The following is a 24,720-nucleotide window of genomic DNA, read 5'->3' as shown; positions in this document are numbered from 1 at the left end:
ATCTCATTCTGCCTCCACCCCTGTTCCTATGGTTTCTTCTCCCTTTTCCATCCCCACCGCCCATCCCACCCTCCTCCTACTGCCCCCAGCCCCAGACCTCCCTTCCCTCTCACTCCTCCTGCCCTCCATCCCTACCCCCTTGGCCCACAGCCCCGTCTTCTTTCAGTCACTGTCTTTGCTGCTAGGAAGGTCTGTAGCCTAGTTTGGGGGATCGCGTTGAGGACCTTCTCCCTGAGTCCCGGTGGGCTTTGTGTGGGAGGGTCAGGGCAGGGACCCTTGCCCCTGGGGGAGAGGGTGTGGTGTGGTGTGTTCGGGCCTTAGGCTCCACAGCCTGCACGTTTGTTGTGCGGTGTGCAGCTGTGTGGATGCTGCTTCCTGCAGGCTCACGCAGCAAACGGGCCTGTATGTCGGCCTCTGGTGTGTCCACGGCTGGGGCGTGGGCCTATGCTGGTTCATTGGGTGCCCGTGGCCACACAGGTAGGGACACACCAGCCACCTGGGCTGCTTCGGGTTTGGGGCAGCTGGGCCTGGAGGCTGACCTCCATCCCAGGTTCCTCCTGGGAAGTATGGGCAAATCCTCCTCAGGGGAGGAAGCTCTGGGGCTGGTGGGCCCTAGGCTTCTCTGTGGTGAGCAGAGCTGGGTCCTGGGGCCTCTGCCCCACTGTTACCCCAGAACCCTTTCCTGCATAGCTTGTGAGCTGGGCATCTTGTTCTTAAGGCTCTGTGATGGTTACGTTTTGTCCCTCTAAACACTTCTCAGTAGCTCAGGAATGCTCCCTGCTGCATTCCCCCACTTTGGCCCTAAACAGTCTGGTCCTGTTGGTCCCTCTTTTGCTGCTGGGATGGATCAGACCTCCTGCTGGAGGTTGCCACACCCTCACTATGCAATGCAGGATTTGGGTGGTGTGTATCTCTCCCTGGTCCCTGAGGGGTAAGATCCACATCTCAACATATGAGCAGTTTCCCCTCCTGACCACATAGCTTTGCTTTTTCCTGTCTTGGTTTTGCTGGAAACAAGTCATCATCCAAATGCCTGTCCCTTAAAAGAGAAGACCTAAATGGACGCCACAGGTGTGGTCTGCAGTGGGGCCTGCTTGCACTGGCCTTGGTAATCCCCCTGGGCTCATCCCCAGAGGCCTGGGGCTCCTCCGCTAGGGCAACACAGCAGGAGTTGGAACCTCTGACCAGGTCAACCTAGCATTCTCTTTGGTTGGGCCACTGGAAGTTTTTGCGGAACTGGAGTTTTTTACTCAGAATGATACTGGTTGAATGCTGCGTGCGAGGCTGGTTGCTCCTCCACTTGCTGACAAGCAGAACTGAGGCAGCAGGAGAGCGCTGCCTTGGCCACAGGGAATTGGCCACGTTGCAAATTTGACTGGCATCAGATGGGGCAGGAGAGAGAACGTTAAAGTGTCATCTAAAGAACACTAGGGGTCTTGGATACCTCTGTGCCTGTGCTTTAACTGGTGCTAAAACATCTTCCCAGGGTCTCTTTTTTGCATGAAACCAGAGCCTTTTCCATGATTTTTAAGGCAGATGGACATGCCATTTGGGGCACTTAGAATGCAGACTGCAAACTTCTGTGTGTCCGTATGCATGCAGGTATGAGCGTGTGCATGGGCATCCTTCGAAGTTGAGGTTTAAAATAGACTTGGAAACAGTGTGATGATGGAGACATTGGGAACACTGTTGGTAACTAGGTCCTAGGATGAGGTGAGGGTAGGAAAGATTAAGAAGCGAGACCAGGCTAACCTATAGAGTGTCTCGATGTCTTCCTAAAAGCCATCTTTCTGCTCCCCCCACAACCCCAAGTACTAGTCCTGTGATACCTTGAGCACAAGTCACTTCTGATGGGAGGAAGAAAGATAAGATTATTAACAATCACTGTTCCAGGCAGTCCATATGCCGTCACGTTCAGTCTTCACAACAGCCCTGCAGGGTGGGGATTTATTTCCGATTTGCAGATTGGGGAAACTGAGGCTCAAAGTGGTTAGGGGTCCACCTGAGTGCACATATGTAGGAAGGGAAAGAGCCTGGATTGGAAGCAGACCCCTTGGCCCACCTGCTTGCCCCTGGCTCCAAGGTTCATTTGGTCAGCTCCATTGCTTCCTGAGAGGCCCCTCTTCTTGGTGGTAGGGTGTGTGGGAAACCTCCTTTCCCTGGCATAACTCGAGTAACTTCCCTCGAAGCCCTTTCCTCGTTCGGGCTGGGAAGGCCAGCTAGGGTTCAGCTGTGGGTTCTTTGACATTTCTGAGCTGCTCCAGGTCTCAGTTTTGTCACCTGCCATTTGTGGAGGTGGGCTGAGGAAGGGAACCAACAGAAATATAACCTCCTCCCCCCACCCCCGGTGTCTTTGTGGTCACTGTTCTCTCACTGGGTGATGACTAACCCTGGACACTAGACAGCCATCTGGTGAGGCAGGCACAGCGGGACCCTTGTCACTGACGGCTTCTCACCAGCTCCTGGTGGAGTCTGAGGGTATCCCCAGCCTTGTCCCACCCTTTCCTTAGTGGGGCCAGGGCCTGGCCTGGCTTCTTAAGGACCTATTTGTGAGGAGGGTCCAGGGTAGGTGAGGCTCAGCCAGAAGCTGTGTAGGCTGTCCAGATGGGGCTTCCTTGGCATACGTGGCCTTGGGGCTCCGTGGCTGTCTGCCTGCCAGGGGCTATCTGTGACCAAAGCCTTCCCACGCAGCAGGTGCTCCTCCTGCCCTCTTGACTCTGGGCAGCCTATGAAGCTGCTAAGAAGCAGGTCGGGTGGGATGGACACCCAGGCTTTGTTCGTACTCATTCACTTGTTCCACTGGCATGTTGTGGGCCCCACTGGGAGTGCCAGACGCTGCACCGGGTTCTGGGACTCCGGTTGAGCCATGGCAACAGTAAATAAAAAAGGACGACAGTGGAGAGTGATGGTGTCTGGGATAGAGGTCTGCACGGTGCTCAGAGGGAGCACAGAGACCCTCACACACTCTTGGGTTTAATTCCTGGCTTAACCACTTACCAGCTGTGTGCCCTTGAGGAAGTCACTAAACCTCTCTCATACGTCCCAGATGACATATGTCATGAGGTTGCTTGGACTATTAAATGAGACAGTGCTGGAAAGGAGATGGCACACGCCTGGCAAACAGTGGGTGATTGGGCACTGGGAGCTGTTTTTCTTATTATCATCACTGTGATGGTTATTGGCTTTGTCGCCCTTCTCTGTTTATGTGTCCATCTTAGAACTCCTTGAGGGCTGGGCCTGGGTCATAGTCCTCTCTTGCCTACTCATCCTTTTCCTGACTCTTCCAGGGACGAGTCTGGCTTCATCCCCAAGGAGCAGCCAGGACAGGATACTCCTGCCCAGGCTGGGACCATGTCTATAACTGCACAGTCCAGTATTAACCATATGTGGTTATATATCGTCATTAACCATATGTGGCCCTTTAAATTTCGATTCCTTAAATTTAAACAGAACAAGATTTCGGTTTCTCAGTCACACTAGCCACACGCCAAGTGCCCAGTAGCCACATGTGGCCAGTGCCTACTGCACTGGATGGCACAGAGCAGCATCTTCCCATCATTGCCGGAAGTTGTGCTGAACTGGGCTTCCTAGCAAGCCTGGAGCTCTCAGGGGACAGCTGCCCTAGAAACCTCCTCACCGTCGGCTCGAACAGCCACCAGCCATCTCCTGAGCTCTGGGACAGCAAGGAGTCTGTAATATACAGAAACTGAGTTCCCGAGAGCCCTTCCCACATTCCCTTTCAAGTGGCCTTGCTCACTTGGCCAGGGTGGTTGGTTTCTTGACAGTTCTTATCAGCCCAGGCTGGGAAGGCAGGACTGGGGTTGTCCAAACTGCAGCTGTTGCCTGCTATCCCTGCGGTGTTTCTCCAGCTGGTCCTGCCCGGCTGGGAGTCTCAGAGTAATGTTTCTAATTCACAGCTTTGGCTGGGGCCAGGCTGGCCCAGATGCCCTGACCCCACTCCCTCCCTTTGGGGCCCTGCCCAGCCCCTAGCCTGCTGCCCCCTTGTTGTGCTCCGAACACATGCCTCCTGCTTTCTGCTCACCCTATTCCTTCCCCCTGGGCACCATCTCCCTCCTCTCTCTCCAGGCCTGACCTGCATGGCTGGTCCTCCAGGAAGTTCTGATCCATCATGCAAAGTGAGCTCTCCTGCCTTGGAAATGCCCTCCCTCAGGCCCCGTTCTTGGCACTCAGCCCTTTCCCCTACGGGTTTACTCTTGTATTCGCTTGTTCTCTCCATCAGACACACGGCAGACACTTTCTGAGTGCCAGCCACGTGTTAGGACAGACAGTGAGGAACAGGCCACAGGCTTTGACAGCTTCAGGCTGGTGGGAGGCCCACAGTTGGCCAGACTTTTCCATCCAGGCCAGACAGTGCTCAGCCAGAGATGGAGCCAGTCCCGTTGGGGAAAGCTTCCCCGGGAGGAGACACCAAGGTTGAAGGGGCCGGTGCTGACTCTGGGCTGCAGATGGGCCAGTAGGCAGGTCTGGAGGAGTCTGTATGGCTAGAGGAAGGGACAGGAATGGCAGGGAGGGAATGGGGCAGGAAGGGTGCGAGTGTCTGATTGGTGGTACAGGTATCCCCTGCTTTTCAAAAGTTCACTTTACGTCACTTCACTTTTATGAGAGACCTACATTAATTAGTACATGTTTTCAATAAAGGAAAGAAATCCAAAGAGGATTTTACAAGAAAAGGTAGTTGCTTCTTTGCTTTATACCATTTTGGTTTACGAACGGTTCCATAGGAATGCTGTACTTTTGGATAGCGGGGGAGGCCTGTACTGGACCCCATTCTGGGGGGGCACAGCTGATCTAAACTGGTTCCATGTTGCCCAGTTCCGAGAGCCTGGCATGCAGTAGGTGCTCAGGAGATGGCTGTGGGAGGAATGAGAAATGCCGAGTGAGTCCTGTGCGTAGAGGGCTGGTGTGGGGGCCTCTTCCTACGCTTGGAACCTGTGATGGAAGCCAGGAAAGCCCTTCCCCTTCACGGCAGCCAAGACTGATCCCCAGAGACGTGACAGCTCAGTCAGGCTACGCGAGAGAAGATGGGGAGGGGGCATGGGAGAACCCAGGGTGGTTCTCAGTGTGCCCTGTATTCATTTCTTGCTTGTCCCACGAAACTTCTCTGAGCACCCGCCCCCCTCCCCGCACCGTGTACCAAAGAGGCTCTAGTCCAGGTGAAAGAGATACTGACAGTTGTGGGAGGAACCTGGCTAGTATTCACCAGTTGAGCTTTACTGGTTATTAAAATACTGCAATACTTCTGTGCTAAGACCCATTGTCCCCAGCAGGCTTGGCCTCTCCCCTGGCTCCCCGTTTCCCCATAACCCAGCAGTAAAGAGTCAACAGCTGGCCTCCTGAGTGGTCTCTAGGACCTTACCCTAGGGCTCGTTCTGATCGCTCGGTTCTGGTTTTTAGATATTTGAAGTGTCATCCCTGTGTATAATGTGTGGTGACCTTGATTTGAAGTGTCTGGTCTCCTGTCATCGTTTTGCTTGTGGCTTTGCCTGGTCAGGCAGGCTGGGACTGAAGCTGTCCCCGCAGTGTGCCTTGCACCCTGTGGGCCCCCAGCAGAGTCCAGGGGAAGTGCTGCACCCAACTCAACGCCGCTCCCTCCCTCTCTCTCTCCTGCAGGCAGCCATGAGATCCAGCCACCCTGAGCGGGGTGCCCAGGAACCCCTCAGTCCCTGCCCTCAGCCCCTGTCCTGGAGCTCCTCCAGCCTGCTGGGCGCAGGCCGGGGGCAGAGGCCGGAGCTCCACAAGAGCGCCAGCAGCACCATATGGCAGGCCCAGCCGGGCGAGGCCAGCACGGGTGCCCAGGTCCCGGAGGAAGAAGGGCACCAGGCTGAGAGTGAGGAGCAGGCACGTGCCTCCAGCCCCCGGCCACGGCCCGGGGCCGTGGGTCACTGGCAGAGCAGCACTGTGAGCGGTGGTGAGCTGTGCTGCCTACGGGACCCCAGCACCGCCGCTGTGCAGAGAAGCCACTCGGACCTGGTCTGCAGCACCCAGATCTGGGGCCACAGCAGTGCCCGGAAGGCCAGCCTCAGCTGCTCGGCCCTGGGCAGCTCGCCTGTCCATAGAGCTCAGCTGCAGCCCAGCAGCACTTCTGGCTGGGGTGGCCAAGCCCCTGCAGGCCTGGAAAGGGACCTGGCTCTGGAGGATGAGACTTCAAACTCAGCCTGGACACTGGACGAGAGTCAGGTGCGGGTGCCGCCACCTGACCTGGGGGGCACAATGACCCACAGCAGCAGCCTCAAAGCCACTGGGCAGTCGACCACCACCTCCTGCCACGCTCTGCCCCCAGCAGCGCTACTCTGTGGTGTGAGGGAGGTGGGGGCCAGCAGCTGCGGCCATGGCCTGCCTGCCCCAGGGATCCTGGCCTTTCCTAAACTAGCGGCATCACTGAGTGAATCTGGGCTGCAGGCTCAGCACGGGGTGAAATTCCAGTGTAGGTTGTCTGCGGGGCTTCCTGGGCATTCCCACTGCTGTGCGTACCCTTGGGGTCCCACCGGGTTAGCTATGGAGGCTGGCGCCAGGACCAAGGATATGTGGACCATGACCTCAGCAAGTGACTTGGCCCCCATCTTGGCATCACCTCTGTCAGCCCAGGATGCTGGTGTGCAAGCGGCCCCCAAGGCAGTCTGCAAAGCTGTGGCCACCAGCCCGCCTCTGGAGGCCCCTGTGGCCCTGCACACATTCTCGGAGGTAACTCTGGGGTCCAGCCTGGAGGAGGTGCCATCCCCTGTGCGGGACGTGCGATGGGATGCTGAGGGCATGACATGGGAGGTGTATGGAGCTGCAGTGGACCCTGAGGTACTCGGCCTGGCCATCCAGAAGCACCTGGAGATGCAGTTTGAGCAGCTGCAGCGGGCCCCTGCCAGCGAGAACAGCTTGTCTGTGGAGAGCCGGAGGGGGCCGCTTCGAGCTGTTATGCAGTCCCTGCAGTGCCCCAGCTGCTGCGGCTGCTCCAGTGCAGTCCCTGAGTAAGGAGCCGCAGTCCCAGGAGCTGCCCTGGGCCCATGGACTCAGCCCCAGGGACAGTAGGGGCCCTGTGCCCTTTGGACCCACTGGCACCCATGGACGTGTCTCTGTTCTTGGCTGTCTGCAGACCGCAGGACTGCAGCCTGGGGGCTTCCTGCCCCCTGCAGCTGGGCTAGTTTTTAAGGGCTTGATTTCTAAGAGCCACATCTGCGCATCCGGCTCTGAACTCTGGTACAGTTTCAACACTGTGCATAATGGGGATCCTGACTTTTCTGTCAAAACCCTCGACCTTCTGTTCAGTCTCTCCTCAGAACTCTGCCATGATTTCCCCAGGCCTCTTGATGGCTTTATTTTCACAGCAGTGCTGAGATACAACGAATTCCTGCCGTGAGACGTGGGGCCCCAAGTGGCAAGGACTGTCTGAGTCTTTCGGGGAGGGAACTGACATTGTGGAGGCCTCCCATGTGCCACAGCCTGTACTCATCCCCTTACTTTGTGGAGTCTTTACCTCTTCACTCTGTTTTATAGACGCAACCACAGACACTGGCATGGCTGTAACTGCCATGCCCTGGGTTGGACAGCTCGAGGTGGTGGGATGAGAGCAGAGCTGAGGCTGGCTGAAGCCTGCAGTGTTTTCCTGCAGCACATGGCTGGCAGTGCAGGGCAGTTGTGAACAAGAAGAATTTATTGAGCCCATGTTCCATGCCAGGTTCTGTGAGTTCCTTGGGAGAGAAGCTGCCCGTGCCCTTGCTGAGCTCACAGCGTGTAGGATGGGGGGCTCTGAGCATTACAGAGGACTGCAGGGTACTTCTAAGAGCCAGCATCCCTGTAGGTCATGTGTCAGGCACTGGCCTCAGGAGGGAGAGCGGGTGGCCACCTGTCCCAAAATATGTTGCAGTGCCTGAAATTGTACCATTTTCACCTTGCTCCTTTGGCTTAAGGACTTATTCTCAGCTGGTGCAGTTCTTCAAAGGAGGGGGGCAGGAATGGGTGGGAAAAGGGAAGGAGCCTGGGGTGGGGTCTCCCACCTAGTGGGAAATGGCAGGAGCTGTGAGGCCATGGGGGTCAGGGGGCCAGGGGGGTGGGGAGCTCAGGACACTGGCACTTAGCACAGCCTGACTTCATTGACAAAGGAGCGCTCAAGACCTGCGGAGGATAAGGGTGAGTTTGTGTCCTTGTCCTGGGGCTTAGTGTTGGGGATTCCAAGCTCCTGGGACAGAATCCACCAGCACCGCCTTGTGAGGGAGCCAAAGATTAGTGCCCTGCCTAGAGTCACCTGGCGTGGGAAGGTGGAGTCAGGGCCCACATGCAGCCCTGCCCATGGCCTGGCCCTGTTCCTGGGCCCCCTTCTCCTGGTGTGCAGGAGGGGACTTGATCTTACTCCCCTTTTAAAATGTGATCAAGCAGGTTCTCATGCAGTCATAAGGCTCTTGGCACCGTGCAGCCCGGGGGCCTGGGCCTGTCCGTCCCGACGCCTGTGGTTCAGGGCAAGCATGTCACGCTCCGGGGAGTGACATGTGGGTACCAGGGTGCCCTCATCTCTGGCCCTGCATGGGGATGCCAGGAGCCCCAGCTGTGAGGACACGGGGGGAGGAGTGATGAACTGGGGTAGGAAGGCATCTTCACACAGGGCCAGAGCTGAGCAGGGTCTTGACGATATAGCGGGGCTGGACTGGTGGGTAAGCAGGGAAGGGTATACCAGGCAGAGAGAACGGCCTGGCCAGAGGCTTGGAGGTGGCTGTCTTGCCCAGGCTGCGGTGAATCACTGCGGTGCAGGCTGTGTTGGGGTGTTTGTTGTGTTGGGAGGCTGGCAAGGGGGTCCTAGTTGTGAGGCTCCTGGTGTGACTGAGGAAAGGGACTTTACAGGAGCTGTGGAAGCAGGGGTGGACACAGACTTCATTACAGCAATGTCCCTGGCTGCCATGACAGGAGATTCGAGTGGAAGAGGTGGGAGGGAGGAATGGGACTGGGGAATGGGAACCAAGGAGCGGCCTGTTAGGGGGAGATGGAGAGGGCAGCTAGGGCTGGGTGCGCACACACACACACACACACACACACACACACACACACACACACACAGCGTGTGATGGATTTTGGAAGGAGGAGGAATTCCAGGAAGCTGAGGCTTCCAGTCTGAGTAAAAGGAGGTGAGGCTACCACCTGGGACAAGGAGAGGCAGGTGGAGGTTGGGGAGGGACAGGTGAAAGGCTGCATGCCACAGGGCTTGGCTGAGACCAGTGACATCCTTCATGAAGAGACTTTCTCCTCTGTCCTATGCAAACCGTCATGAGTTCATTCTCCGTCTGCCACCTCTAGGCTGTACCTGATATGTCAAGATGGCAGGCTGGGCTGTGCCCTGAATGGGGAGGGCTAGCCAGCCACCCACCTCATCGCGACCCAGATAAAGGTTTGCAGGGTGGCGCTGGAATCCAGCCTGGCCTGTGTCCGAGCTGGGGGCTGTGCATGGCTGGGGCCCCCAGAACACCCTCCTAGGTAAGCTTGCCGCCCCAGACCAGCGGAAATGGCGTCCTTGGCCTCACAAGCCCCGGCTGCACAGCCTCTGCGGACAAGTCTACGTGGAGCAGCTGCAGCTTAATTTTCGACTTCAACCTGGAGACCCAACCCTCCCACCCGCTTCCCGCTGTGGCCTTTCCCTGGCTGGGCCTAACTGGCAGTGGTTTAGGGTCCCAGGACATGGCCACCAGCTTCATTTACAGATCTCCTCCTCTCAGACTCCAGATTTCTGACCAGACTTTCTGGGACCCCTTCAGACCTGGCTCTGGAAGGTGGTGGATTTCATTATGTGTATGTCTGTTTTGTTTTGAACTTGAAATAAAGTAATGGAGATCCCAGCTTTGTCAGGGAAGGGTCCAGTTGGTCCTGGCTGGTCTTGTTTGTTTTGTTTTCTTCCGGTAGATTCTGTCCTTTGGAGCATTCCCCAGATTCCTAGAGCTCCCTGCTCAGGCAGGAATCACCTCTTCTCCAGGGATCTCCCTTCCGTCCACCAGCTCTCCTTCCTGGCAACCTGGGGCCCCAGTAGCTGAAGCCTGGCTCCCTGGAACTTGTCACCTGTGGGCCTGGCCAGGACACAGGGCATGCATCTCCTCTCCAAGTCCAAAGCTGCCATCACCGTCACAGGGATCACCGGTCTACCTGGGGGAAAAGCTGTTCCTGCCAGAGTGTAGGCTACTGCTGGGCTGAGGGCACAGTGTGGGGGAGGGTGCAAAAGCAGAAAATGGCCCTGACCCACTGTGACATCACCTCCCGAATCCGATGAATTGGGTCTCTGTCCCGCAGAGGTACTGGATTTTTATTTCACAGGAGGCCAATGGGGTCTTCCCAATGCAGGTCCCGATACTTAGGATATTGAGGGGGGCACTATAGCTTAGTAGTCTAAAACTTGAGTTTGAATCCTGGATCTCACCTATAGCTATGAGACCTTGGTCAAGTTACTAACCTCGCTGATCCTCAACTTCCTCATCTGTAAAATGGGGGTGATATTGGTGCCTCCCTTATTTGACTTGCTGTGAGGAGTAAACGAAGTAGTCCACATAAGGTACCTGGCACTGAGTTAGCGCTTAGCACACATCTGCTGTCGCTAGGTACCACTTCCACAGCCACCGGTGGGATCAGCTCTTGCCCTGTCAGCTGGGCCTTAATCAAGGCCCACATTGTTTCCTTAAACCTCCCTCATTGAGAGCCTCTTTCCAGGTCCTTCACCCTCTGCCTTGAACCGTGCTTGGGACACATGTATTCTGGCCCTGGTCCTCTGAAACCCTGGCTCCCAGAGCCATGTTAAGGAGAAGCATCCCATCTCTCACTGCTAGTCTGCAGTGGGCTCCCCAGAAGCTTTTCATTTCCCAACGTCTTTCCTGAGAAAAGACACAGCGTGCTTTCTCAGCATCCTATTGAGAGCGCCTCCATCGGCATCCATCCCAGGGGCAGTGGGGAGGCTCTGCAGGTCCTGCACGCACTGCCCTTGGTGCTCTTTTTCCCCCACCCCCTATTTATCTTTAATTTCAGTTCCCCCCTTTTCTCCTTTTCTGTCTCATGTCCTCTTTGCCCCCAGAAACCTTCTTTCTCCCCACCATCCATCCCACTGTCCCCACATCCCGCTGCTTCTTTCCCTTTATGCCAAAGCTCTGCCTTGCCTTATCCCTTCTGCTCCAAACAGCAGTCTCTCTCTTCCCGTGGTCAGGGTCTTGGCATTCCTGATTTTCACTAGTCTAGGCCCTTCCTTCCCACCTGTCCTTTCTCTCTTCAGACAAAATCCAAACTGTTTGAGCTTGCCAAATAGCTTCTGAGCTTCTTCCTGGAGAAGGAGGCCTCCCTGGGACAACTTGGGGTTGATTTGTCAGGCTGTTTCCGTCGCTTTTGCCCAAAGAGAGAAATCAGTTGTCAGTGGTCCTGCCCTGTGAGTGAAGAGGCTTTGATCAGGCTAGAAGGGCACCTTATGGATCCTCAGTTTGGGTGACTTTTATTGGGCCCTGGCTGGCTAGGTCACCCAAGGGGCACGACAGGTGGGTGGTGCCCATCTGCTGGCTTTAGGTAGGTCATCTCTCTCATGTTTTCAGAATCTTCTTGCTTGCCTTGTAATTAGGTTGGGGCATGGCCTGGGCCTCCGTAGGGATACACCACGCTGTCTGGTCTCTGCTCCCTTCCTGTGTGGGACTGGACTTGTGTCTAGGAGCCAGGGCTGGGGGCAGGGGGAGGAGACTTCTGAGAAGACTTCTGAGACACTGAGAAGGCCTGATGTGGGCCCAGGTAGGGAGCCTTTGTTGGGGCGGGAATTTTCTATGGCTCACCAAAGAACTACACTTGGGGTGCTGGAGTCCAGCTGGGGAGGAGTGGAATTGCCTCTCATCCCAGGCCCACTTGGCTTGTCCCCTTTAGGCTTCTGCTTTGCCCTTCCTCTCGTCACATTTCATTTCTAGATATCAAGGGTCTGGGAAGAAAGTGGCCAAGGACGCCATTTGGTTTGCAAGCTCTGTGGCTTTTGTAAGCCCCGCTTGCGTCTTTTAAGGAACACTTTCTGGTTTGATTTTCTTTCCCTTCAGACTTGGGGGAATTCAGAGAGAGGGGAAGGGGCTTCTTGAGAAGATTTCAACCCAACCCAAGATTTCCCCTCTCCCCTGATGCAATCCCCTGGGCATGGCCCACGGCCTCCTCCGTGGTCACACTACTGGTCACACTACTGGACTGGGGAAAGGAGAGGCAGGAATCAGCAGAACTGTAGTCCCAGAGGGGCTGGGACACAGCTGGGCGTCGGTCCCAGGCGGCTGGTGGGGTCAGCCAAGGGCTTCGGTGCGGAGCTGGGAGGAGCCACGGTGCGCAGCCCGCCGGAGGAGCACGGGCGCCCTCTTGTGGCCGCGGAGTCGCCTTCCAGAGGCACCTGGGGGCCCAGGTTGGGAGCCACCAACCCTGCCCCGCCCGGGGCGGCCTCGAGCGACCTTCCTCCTGTCCTGCCCCGGGTTGAAGACGCGGGGCGGGGTGGGGGGGATGGCGGACACTGCTAAGTTCGGTCCCTGTGCCTTCTCCTCCCCCTCCATCACTCCTGACGCTCCACTGCCAACCAGGACAGCTGAACGGAAGATTCCAGAGAGGTGCAAAGGGCTGGAGAAGGTGGCGGGGGTGGAGTCCAGGCGGAGCGAGGCGGGGCGGAGAGAGGGCTGCGGGCGCCCAGAAGGGGAAGGGGGGCGGGGGCGATTTCGGCCTTTGAAAGGGAAGACAGCCTCACTTCACTTACACCCTTGACTCCAGATGTGAGTTATACACGCCGAGGGGGCTGAGAGTAGGAGCCTTGTTTTATAACCCTTCTTCTTCGGCTTGCCTTTAAGTTTACCTAGAGCCTCTAAATGTGCCCGTGGTCCCACCCCACGAAGGTCCTCTTCCTGGGCCATGGAGAGAGCAGGTGTGGACAGCCAGGAGTGTGCCTCCCGTCACGGGGGACTGACCCTGTCTGGCAGAGGGAGTACCGGGGGCAGTGGGCTTGAGGAGGGGGTTCTGAGCTAGAGCTGACTGTCAGAGAGGGACTGGGGCCTAAAGGTCACCGCGGTGGTGGCTGATTCTGAGGGTCTTTCCCCTGGTTGCTCCTTGCCTGGCATGATTTCCACCTGCTCTGTCTGGTGCCCTAGGGCCAGCTGGGTGTGCCAGGGGTGATGGCAGCCAAGAGAGAGGTTGGAGGGAGAGCCTGTTCTTTGCAGCATGTCGGGCAGGAGGATTGGATAGAGCCTCTCAACTGAAGTGTGGCTGAGGGCTGTGTCTGGGATGGAAAGAGAGAGTAGAACTTGAGCAGGGGTGGGCTTCTCTTCTTCGGTGGGGTGAGAGGGAGTGGCTGGGCCCAGGACAAGCACTCCTCTCTCTTTATATGCCCACAAAGCCTCCCTGAAATGGTCTCTTGAGGACATTTTTTGTTGTTGTTTTTTGGCTGCATTGGGTCTTCGTTGCTGCGCGTGGGCTTTCTCTAGCTGCAGCGAGCGTGGGCTACTCATTGCGGTGCGCGGGCTTCTCATTGCAGTCGCTTCTCTTGTTGTGGAGCACAAGCTTTAGGCACGCGGACTTCAGTAGTTGTGGCGCACGGGATTAGTTGCTCCGCGGCATGTGGGATCTTCCCAGACCAGGGCTCGAACCTGTGTCCCCTCCATTGTGGTCCGATTCTTAACCACTGCACCAAGAGGGAAGCCCCCTTGAGGACATTTTTGATTGCAAGTAACTGAATTATGAATCAAAAGTTATCTAAACAATGAGAATGTTTAATTCACCACTTAATTCTTAATTTCAGTTAAGAATTTAGGAGGTCACTGTTCTAGAGTAGGCTCAGTGGCTCAATGAAGACATCAAGGATTCAGATTCTTTCCATAATTCTGCTCTGCCATCTTCAGGGTGTTAGCAACGGCTAGCCTCATGGTTACAAGATGGCTGCGGCACCTCCAGACATCACATTCTCCTAGAAAGCAAGAGACCTACAGTCTGCCACAAGAACTTATTGGTACGCACAGTTAACCAGTTGAAAAACATCAGCTTTTCATAGTCTGTCAGTGAATGAAGGCAATGATAATAGTGGCTACCACACTCTGACACTAAACAAATGGTAGAAACAGTGACGATATTTTGCATACGTTATCTTCTTTACTTCTCACAATTTGCCCCACTTCCCAATGACAATTGAGATTCAGAGAGGTCAAGTAACTTGCCCTGTTTTATGACCAGGAAATGAAGGAGCTGGAATTCAAACTCCAGTCTGTGTGACTCTAGGCCTGGCTTTTTGCCTTTTTAAAATGAAAGCAATAGATAGTTACGATAAGAATCTCAAACAGTACAGACCTTGGCTTTTTGTTTTTTCAACATTGTACGGGTTCATGATAAGAACTGCAAATAGTGTAAAGTGTAGAGTGAAGGTTGCCTCACGCCCCGCTGGGCAGTTCCCACAGTTCCCACTGTACTTTCCATGGGTCCACCAGGAGATTTTCTCTGTAATCACAAGCTCAGATTTCTAAATATTTTATATAAATTAGGTCGACTTAGACACTATTCTGCATTTATTTTTTTAAATTAATATATCTTGCAGATAATGTTGCCATATATAGATTCTACCTCCTCCTTTTTTGTGGGTATATTGTATTGCAAGGAATACAGGTGCATTAAAAAAAAAATTAAACCAGTTCTCTTCTGCTGGACTTTATCTTATTGCCTATATTTTTTGCTATTTAAAAAAACCATGTAAAAATAAATGTCCTTGTATATGTATAATTTTGTGTACATCTGTGAGAATATCTGGGGATAAAGTTTTCAACTGGTGGTACGTATAAAGTGTCCAAGGATACCAGCAAATTGGTCTCCAAAAAGATTGTACCAATAATACATGAAAATGTTTATTTTCTCACACCCATGCCAACATTTGAGTCTTATCAAACTTTAGTATTTTGGCTAATTTGGTAAGTGAAAAAATGATACCTTAATGCTTATTTTGATTTGCAATTCCTTTACTATGAGTAAAGACTTTTACTACTTTACTACTATGAGTAAAGATGAGTAAAGATTCTGTTTAGTCAGACTGCCTGGATGAGAATTCCTGTTTGGTCCTCTCAAGCTGTGTGATGTTGGGCAAGTTGCTGAACGCCCTGAATCTCAGTTTCTTCATCTATTAAATGGGGATATGAAAATGGCCTTATTAGTTGGATTTCAGGATTTAACGGCATCACACATGTAAAGTGCTAGCACAGTTCCTAACTCAAAATAAGGGCTAAGTAAATGTTATAGCTATTATTATTATCTAATATATTTACAGACCACTTGAATCTGTTTATGATCTGCCTGTTTGTGTCTATTTTCCATTTGCATTGGATTATTCTTTTTCTTTTTTTTTAATAAATTTATTTAGTTTTTATCTTTGGCTGCGTTGGGTCTTCTTTGCTGCGTGCGGGCTTTCTCTAGCTGCGGCGAGCGGGGGCTCCTCTTTGTTGTGGTGTGCGGGCTTCTCACTGCGGTGGCTTCTCTTGTTGCAGAGCACGGGATCTAGGTGTGGGCTTCAGTAGTTGTGGCTCTTGGGCTCCAGAGCCCAGGCTCAGTAGTTGTGGCGCACGGGCTTAGTTGCCCCGCGGCATGTGGGATCTTCCCAGCCCAGGGATCCAACCCGTGTCCCCTGCGCTGGCAGGCGATTCTTAACCACTGTGCCACCAGGGAAGTCCCGGATTCTTCTTTTTCTTATTGATTTGTTAGAGCTCATTGTATGTTAATAACATGTGGTCCTGTACATATATGTTACAAGTATTTTTTGTTTACATTTTACTAGACAATTTTTTTTAGAGCAGTTTTAGGTTCACAGAAAATTTGAGAGGAAGGCACAGAGATATCCTCTATGCCTCCTGTCCCCACACATGCACAGCCTCCCCCGTTACCAATGTCCCCCGCCAGAGTACATTTGTGACAATTAATAAACCTACATTGACATATCATTGTCACCAAAAGACCATAGTGTACACGAGTGTCCGTTCTTGGCAGCCATGGGCAACCTGACCCTCTCCACCCTTAGCCACCCCAGTGGCTCCCTTCCCGGGCCCACGGCAGTTGCTGTACCTGAGAATGTAGCCCAGTTAGACAGTGCCTGTGCTGGGCTGGCCGACCTGCCCTGACCCGACCTCCGGGACCAAGGCTGGGGGAAGGAAAGCATTTTCTCTCAGCTCCTTGTTGGCGCTGCAGCCTCCTGTGGCATCTCCATGCTGGCTTCCATCGTTGACCCAGCTGAGGTCTTCTGGCCTTGTCCATGCTCCACTTGTGCCCTGGGTGGAGTTGGGGGTGAGGCGCAAGCGGTCCGGACGGCCGAGCCTGCAGGGGTCCTTGATTTCTGCACCCACAGTCAGTGGTTGCTGGGCTCGGGTGGGCCTCCCCCACGTTCCGTTTTAGTGGGTGCCGAAAGAAGGGTGAAGGCGACCCCCTTTCTCTGCTTTCATTGCTGAGCTCTCGTGGAGAACCCACTGTGTGCGAGGGAGTGGCAGCCGCAGACGCAGAGCTGGGAGCTCTGTGGAGCGTCCTCCCCATCCTGGGCTCCTTTTGCATCCTCAGTCCAGCCCTACGCAAAAGAGGAAGCACAGCAGGATAGGTGGGGAGCCGGGTGAGCACGCAGAGGTGGTGAGCTGCGCTGCCACAGCCGACAGCCCGGAGCTCTCTACCTCCCGGCCTCAGAGAGCCCAGCTGAGGATGACATGAGCCATGACACGAAGAGTGAGAGGTTTCTGACTCCCTGAGGTGCCCTTTCTGCTGTGGCCACTGCCTTTTTTTTTTTTTAAAGTTCAGTTTTTGAGATACTGTTAGATTTACAGAAGCATTGCAAAGATTCTAAAGAGTTCTTGTATACCTCTCTCACCCAACATATAACCATTTATCAAAAATTCAGAAATTAACCTTGGTACAGTACTAACTAAACTACAGACTTTACTCAGCGGTCCTCGGGTTTCCGTGTGACGCCCCTTCTGTTCCACATCCCTTCCAGGAGCTCCCATTGTATTCAGTGGCCGCTGCCTTTTAACGCACCAGTGAAGTCGCCCCCCTTCCCTCCCGGGCCTTTCCCTTCTCTTCCTTTTCCCCTCCTCCCCTCCCCAGCCCTTCCTCTCTGTCCCATGCTCAGACACATTCCTACAGTGCCGACCACAGATGCTGGCCTAGGGCTGCTGTTTCAGAGCAGCACATAGCAGGCCAGGGGCAGGACCTAGGGTTATGGGGGGAGGATGGTGTGGGCAGGGTCTTTCCCATCTGGGGGTCTCTGGGAGTTGACTGTATATACTACAGAGGGCACATCACTGTGGAGTTTCCTGGGTCCAGCCTCCCTCTGGCCTGGACTGTTCTCTACCAAGGCCTTCTGGCTGGGGTGGAAGCACGGCAACCCTGGGGAGGAAGTGGGGGCCTTTCGTCTCCTGTGGGCTCAAGGCCCGTGGGCTAGGTGTGCTGCAGCCTGGGGGCAGCCTGTCGATGCCTGGAGGTGCCAGGCCATTCCTCAGCCCCATTTGTCCACCGCTGTGCCCCACCGGGGGGCTTCAATGTGGGAGGCAAATGGGGGGGATCAGTGGGGGGACAGTTCCTTGAAGGGGAGAGTGCAGACCGCAGGAGGGAGTGGGGAAGTTGGGTGGGAGGAGTCTACTGGAGCACCACCCCTAGCACTGGCCCACCGGGGCCTGGGGCCTGACACTTTATCCAAGTGGTCACACCCAGGACATCCTCAGTCCTGTCCTCTGACAGCTGGATGCTGTGGTCACACTCAGAAAGTCCTCGTGTCCCCTGTGAGGGTCTGGTCCCTGCAGGCTGTCTGCTGTGAGGACCTGAGGATGCCCAGCTGGGCAGTGCGGTCCCCACAGTGGGGACACTGGGGTCCCGTCTGGGGCGGGGCAGGTCAGCTCTGGGAGGTAGCTCCGCCCACACCCTCACAGGAGTGGGTATTTTACATCCAATTACGGCCCAGAGTGTGTGAGGCAGTGCGTGAGGCTCCCTCCGGGGGCCTGAGAGAGGACGCCGGGCCTGCAGCAGGGGAGTCGGCTGGACTCAGGGCTGCGGTGAGGACCACCTGCCTGTCTGAATTCAGGGTCTTCAGGTGGGGTGGGGGTCAAGGGTGGTCCACACGCCCCTCAGGCCCTGGCTCCTCCTTCCTGCTTGGGACCCAGGGGCTGGAGGGGCAGCAGGTGGGGCTGGAGGGCCGGGCCCCCCCGGGGGGGCCAGCATCCACGCACAGGCTCCGGTGTTCCCAGCGTGAGGAGGGGGAGCCACTGAGCCTGCAGGAGCCCCTGGACTGCAGCTCACGGGGCGGGGTGTGTGTGTGTGATGAGCCCACCGTCTCCTGTGCTGCCAACCAAGGCCGTGGATCAGGTCGGGGGCGGGGAAGGGCTTGTCGGCTGAGGTCTCCTGTCCTGTGCGCATATGCTGAGGGGCCATCGGGGCGGGTTGATGTGGCTGAGCATTTGTGGGGCTGAGTGCGTGTTCGGGGGACCTGATGTGCATTTGAGCAGCCCGCTGAGCATTTGGGGGTCCTGGTGAGCATTCAGGGGTCTGGGTGAGGAGGAGGACTGGAACGTCGGGTGGGTTTGCCGGCTGTGTGCACGTCCGTCCATTCCTTCACCTGAGAATTACTTCCTGAGTGTCTACTCTGTGCCAGTCACCACCTGCAGGTGCGCGGGGGGACGCAAGGAGCCTTCCTGTGTTGTCACAGGTGGGCGGCTCAGATGTCTCACCTGGCCATCCAGGCAGGGCAGGGGACTGAGACCTTAACTCATCTTGCGCCCCGCTGCGTTTTGGGAAGGCCTCTCCTGGTGCTCACCTGAGCCCCATGTGGACAGAGAAGGCAAAGGATGGAGTGGATCCAGCTGGGGAAGTGCTCGGTGGGGAAGGCATCAGGGCACCCAGGTGCACTTGGCTTACTCCCAGGCTTGCTGTCCGAGGGCTCGAGGTTGGGACTGCACCTGGGAATGGGGCTCACCTGGCTAGTTCTGGGTTTGCACTAGTGCAGAGCACAACTGAATCTGTACTTGGAAACCAGAGAGCTGGGGCCTGAAGTCAACGAAGAGGACGGGTGACCCACATCTGTGCACCTGGGAGGAGGTGAGTGCCTGGCAAGTGCATGGTTGGTGTCCACGGGGATGGGACGATTTTCCTCCCACCATGGACAAACCCATGACCTTCTCAGGCGGGGGCAAATGGGAGGATGAGGGACTTGTTACAAAGTGACCCAGAGTCTGATAAGACAGAGGTCTGGGGGATGTGGGACAGGAGGGGGCGGGACACCCGGTACTCAGGTGACCTGAGTTATGGGGAGAGGCCTGGGGACATAGGGACAGGTGTGGACAGGATACTGTTAGTGTCACTTGACTTGTGTTTGGGGAGACGTTTCCTCTGTGATGGGGACGCAGACACACACACACAGGTATCCCCATGATGGTGACACAGGCACACCAATAGGCGCCCTACATGATGGGGGACACACATCCACAGGTGCCCATGCCAGGACCCTGCAATAAGTGTTTTGCTATATGTCACTCTATGAGGCCTATGAAATAAAATCAAATCTGGGTTAGAAAGGAGACTTATTTCAAAAGAAGTATTGCGAGGAGAGAAGGGGACTGTTACGAGGGCATGAGAGTATACTCATAGGGAGAGGGACTGTTACAGTAGAGGGGGGACCATTACTGTAGAGGAAAGACTATGTCTGTACAAGAGGCAATATTACCATAGAGATGTGACTCATGATAGAGGGGGAATGTGACAATAAATGGGAGTATGACAATGTGGGGAGATATTACTGTGGAGAGGGGATTCTTACAATAAAGGAGGACTACAACTGTGGCGGGGGGACTATTACTGTAGAGGGGGGCATGTTACAATGGGGGAACTATGAAAATGTGGGAGCTGTTACAATAGAGGAGGGACTATGACAATAGAGGGGGACTATTATCATAAAGGGGACTCTCACAATAGAGGGGGACCACTCTGTAGAGAGGGACTATTACAGTAGAGGAGGACTATTACTGTTGAGAGGGAACTATTAGAGTAGAGGTGAGACCATTACAGTAGATGGGGGTTTATCGCTGTAGACGGGGGACGATTACCGTACAGAGGGGACTATTACAGTAGAAAAGGGACTTTTACGAAAGAAGGGGGACTATTACAATGGAGGACTATTACTGTAGAGGGGTATTGTTATAATGGATGGAGGTCTGTTACTGCAGAGGGGGGACTGTTAATATAGGAGCATTATAACTGTAGAGGGGGGACTATTACTATAGAGTAGGGACTATAACAGTAGAGGATCACTGTTACTGTAGAGGGGGAACTATGACAACAGAGAGGGGACTGTTACTGTAGAGTGATGACTGTGACACTAGAGTGGAGATGTTAGTGTAGAGAGGGGATTATGGCAATAGAGGAGGACTAAGACAATATAGGGGGACTATTACTCTAGAGGGTGGACTTACTTTAGAGGGCGGATTATGACAAAGAGGAGGATTATTACTCTATAGGGGAGGCTGCTACTGTAGAGGTGTTATATGACAGTAGAGGACTATTACTGTAAAGGGGGACTGTTACTGTAGAGGGGGGATAGAAAAATAGAGGAGGACTGTTGCTATAGAGGGGGGACTATGACAGTAGGGATAACTCCTGACAAGGTCTGCAAGCATCTGGATAGTTGGGCCAAAGGAGGTTTTTCCATGGAGAAGAGTAAACACAGGTATAAAGGCCTGGGCGTGGGGTTGGCATGAAAGGTGGCCTGATGGCACGTGGATCAGAGGCCCCAAATCAGGAGGTGCTCTGCGCAGGGCTTCTGCCCCATCAGAGGGCAGTGGCTGCAGCTCAGACTGGGGAGGAGGGGAATGCATGGGTAACCAACCCTTGTTCTGACAGATTCTGGGAATGAGTGGGTCAATTCCTGGCTGATGAGCCTGGGGAGGGACTGGGTCTGTGTGGCCTGGTCAGAAAATGGGGGATCCTGAGTCTCAGGTGGGTCTTTGTGGGGAAGGGTCTTTGTGGAAAGTCGTTTCCTGGACACAGAGGGTGAAGGGATTTCTGGACCTTCAGGTCACCTTTAACATTGTCAAAAGGCAATGGACTATGACAGGAGGTAGGGGACACTCATACCCTGGGCTCTGACAGGAGGGAGGGGACATTCAGGCCCTGACCTGTGGCAGGAGGGAGGGGACACTCAGATCCTGGGCTGTGACAGGAGGAGAGGACACTCAGACCCTGACCTGTGATAGAACGGAGGGGACATTCCACAAACATAGGAGAGAAAACACCTTTTATTCTGGAACCAGCATGAAACCACAGTGGGTCATGCATCACAGGTGGCATCAGGGGCGAACCCACTGAGAGACAAAGCGTCTCACCCTTTGTACAGCTGAGCGGAGACCACCTGCTCCATCCATGTTCCCAGATAAACAATCACTGATTTCTTCATGGTGGAGGTGAGTTTGTGTTTGGAACCAGGCCCCGCTGGAGTCAGGTTCTCCTCTCAGGAGCTGGAAGTCGGGTTTTTTTTTTTTTTTCTCCGTCACATGTCAGAGACATGCCCAGTCCTGCCGGAAACATTCTGAGATGTGATAGTGTCAGACACGTGTCTACTTTTAAAAGATGGACTTCAAAGAGACAGAGAAGGAATTCCCACGTGTTCTAAAGTAAATGTCCTAAGAAAAGGGAAGGGGGAAGTCTTTATTCTCGGAGAATTAAGCCCAGAGGTTTGAATTTGGATTTGCTCTTACACTGCCCAGCGTGAGTCCCAGGTGGGCTCTGTAGAAACCGAGTTCTCCTACCCGCTTTGCAAATTTGTCTGTGCTGTGGATGGATGTTTTCTGTTCTGTCTCAAGGTAGATGAGGCCCCAGGAATTATTTCATTCAGTCGAGGATTAAAATGGCAAAGCAACATACTAGTAATGGAACAATTACCACCACCACTTCTGGAACACCCACCGCTAATATTAGTCACAGCAAATTGAGCAGGTGTGTGCACCTGAGGATGCCGAGCAGGTGGGCGGGCCTAGGGGAGGTACAGGTAGGTACAGGGAACGGGTGATCTTTCCACCTTCAAGTTTACATTTTAGCTGGATTTTCCTGGAGGAACACTGGATCCTGTAGATAGAAATGTCTGTGTGCTTCTAAGGTACAGGGGCAATAAAAGGTAGGGGCTCTAGTGACTGTACCTGGGGGTGACGTTTGTTCATTCACTCAACAAACTTGTGTTTGGGGTCAAGGAGAGCGTGTTGAGGGCCCACAATGCAGGTGTCCGGTGACCTCCCTGTTGGGAGCAACTGTGGAATTTCTCTGGGGGAGGGGTTGGGTCCCTGTGGATGCCCTGCTGGGTCACTGCCCGTTCCTTCCTTCCTTCATTCTTTCCTTCACTCAAGCGTGAGTGAGGCTGAGGTCTACTGGGGTGACCCTTTCTCCTGTGGTCACAGTGCCTGGGTGCAGACATTCTGGAGCAACAGCATCTTTGTCTGGTTCTCACGTGAGGGTGCCCAGCTTCACCATGGCCATAATCGGTGGACCTGCTGTTAGGACACATCGTGTTTCTCCTCCTCTGTCTCGTAGGATCTCTGCCCACTGCTCTTGCTGACACCTGAGTGTGCAGAGTGGCCGGGTTCTTCCAGTTCGGCAAGTTGTGGAATTGAGGTAAAGGTCTGGAAAATCCATACCCCTGGACACCTAGGTTTTGGGTGTGAGTCCAGCCAACGTTTCAGGGCCTGAGTTCTGCCAGGGATGGCCAGTCGTCAGGACCCCACTCTCCAGCGAAAGAAGAGCCAGCACACGTGCACAGTTTATGATGTAAGATGACGTGAAGGACGGTGGTACAGAGATAAAAAAGATGAAAATATGCTATCATGGGACAACAGATAACACACAAGCCTCTACTGTCAATGGGCTCCCCCCAAAATGGTGCATGTATGGGCACATATGTTTATTAGGTAAACTGAAATACAGGATGTGTAGTACATAATTAACAAAAAATACTAACGGACAAGACTCTGGTGTAAATTCCAGAAAGCCCAGGGCCTCATGGGATGCTTTTGTGGATGTTTGCCCGGCTCCAGTTCCCCCACCACCCATGGTCCCCTAGTCAACACACGAGAGTAGTTCTGACATTGCTTGGTTTTTTTGTTGTTTTTTTTAAATGAAAGCTTATTTATTTATGGCTGTGTTGGGTCTTCGTTTCTGTGCGAGGGCTTTCTCTAGTTGCAGCGAGCAGGGGCCACTCTTCATCGCGGTGCACGGGCCTCTCACCGTGGCGGCCTCTCCCGTTGTGGAGCACAGGCTCCGGATGCGCAGGCTCAGCAGCCATGGCTCACAGGCCTAGTTGCTCCGCGGCATGTGGGATCTTCCCGGACCGGGGCACGAACCCATGTCCCCTGCATCGGCAGGCGGACTCTCAACCACTGTGCCACCAGGGAAGTCCGCTGCCTTTATTCTTAATATAGTTTATTCAGTGTAAGGTTTTAAGTTAATTTCTAACACTAGCTGTGTTTAACAATGGCTCACGCCATTCCTGAAGATTCCAATATGGCTTTCACAATGGACGGCAGCCAGCTCCAGGGCCCTCTCCCCGTCCAGGTTCCGTGCTTGGAACCCAGAAATTAAACTGAGAAAAGAAAGACTAACAAGAGAAAAGAAAAAGTCTGAATGATGTATGTATATGTGGGAATAAAGAAATGCTACTTCAGGGGGCAGTGAGAACTGGGGACGTAAATACCATCATGGACAAAGGAAAGTGGTTTGGGGGGATTAAGTTATGGGAAGGCGGTCGGGAAAGCACGGTGAGCGAGGGTGTTTCGTGGAGTTTGTGATGCAGATTCAAGTTGGTGACTTGTTTATTGATGAGAGTTGTTGAGTGGCCTCCTCTTCCAGGTATGAGAGAAGGAGAGGTCCCTACAAGTGGGCGTTTCCTTTATAAATGTGAATTTCCTTTGCAGGAGGAATGCTTGTGCCCTGGTCTAGAGCTTTGCCTTCATCTGCTGGTTCCTGGTGGCCTTTAGCTCACGCTTATCCACACACCAGAGAGGCACATTCTGGGGTGCTCTGGTGCCCTCATTTCCGCACCGACTCGGCGGGATTCTTGCTGAGACCGGGCTGTGCAGGCCCCACAAGGATGGGGCCAAGGTGGAGGCCAAGGACAGGGTCTGGGTGAGATACGGTTGAGGAGAGTTTTGGTCATCTAGAATGGTCCTAGGCATGTGCCTGGTGTCTCTGTGTCCTGATCTCCTCTTCTTAAAAGGACACCTGTCCTATGGAGTCTGTTACCTCAGAGTGAAGGGGAATTGTGTGTTCCATCCCCCACCATGGAAAAAGACATCCACATCCTGACCCCAGGGCCTCAGGACATGACCTCATTTGGAAGTAAGGACTGGTCATGTAAGAAGTTAAGACAAGGGCATTAGGGTGGCCCTAATTCTGTGTGGCCCTAATCCTTTTAAGATGAGGGGAGGCACAGACACAGAGGAGAAGCCATGTGAAGACAAAGGCAGAGATGGGAGGGATGCAGCCACATGTCCAGGGATGCTTGGAGCCCCCAGAAGCTGGAAGAGGCAGTAAGAGCCTCAGCACTTTCCGAGTAGACAGTTGCCATGGGTAGGCCTGAACTGAAGGCAGTGCTGTGGACCCTGACTGTTCCGTGTTCCCTGCATGGTGCCCTGGGGACAGCTTTCACAGGACACTGACCAGCAAGTTGGTTTCACATGAGACTGCAGGGCGCTGGTCCTCTAAACATTCAGGCCCATCTCA

The 24,720-nt window shown here is 54.2% G+C and overlaps 1 protein-coding gene across 1 annotated transcript; it reads left to right on the top strand.

Annotated features, from left to right (window-relative positions):
- Nucleotides 1-627: 627 nt before the first annotated feature.
- Nucleotides 628-7,361, top strand: GPRIN2 (G protein regulated inducer of neurite outgrowth 2). Its single transcript, XM_065894580.1, has 2 exons — nt 628-653; nt 5,607-7,361. Exon 2 carries the CDS (start codon nt 5,638-5,640, stop codon nt 6,982-6,984), a length of 1,347 nt encoding a protein of 448 aa, XP_065750652.1. The 5' UTR covers nt 628-653; nt 5,607-5,637; the 3' UTR covers nt 6,985-7,361.
- Nucleotides 7,362-24,720: the final 17,359 nt, after the last annotated feature.

This window comes from Phocoena phocoena, chromosome 16, assembly GCF_963924675.1.
Source record: "Phocoena phocoena chromosome 16, mPhoPho1.1, whole genome shotgun sequence".
Classification (NCBI taxonomy): Eukaryota; Metazoa; Chordata; class Mammalia; order Artiodactyla; family Phocoenidae; genus Phocoena; species Phocoena phocoena.
This window is presented reverse-complemented; position numbering and strand designations above follow the sequence as displayed.

Excerpts from the sequence above, each read along its gene's own strand:
- GPRIN2 (XM_065894580.1), top strand. The coding sequence starts at position 5,638 with ATGAGATCCAGCCACCCTGAGCGGGGTGCCCAGGAACCCCTCAGTCCC.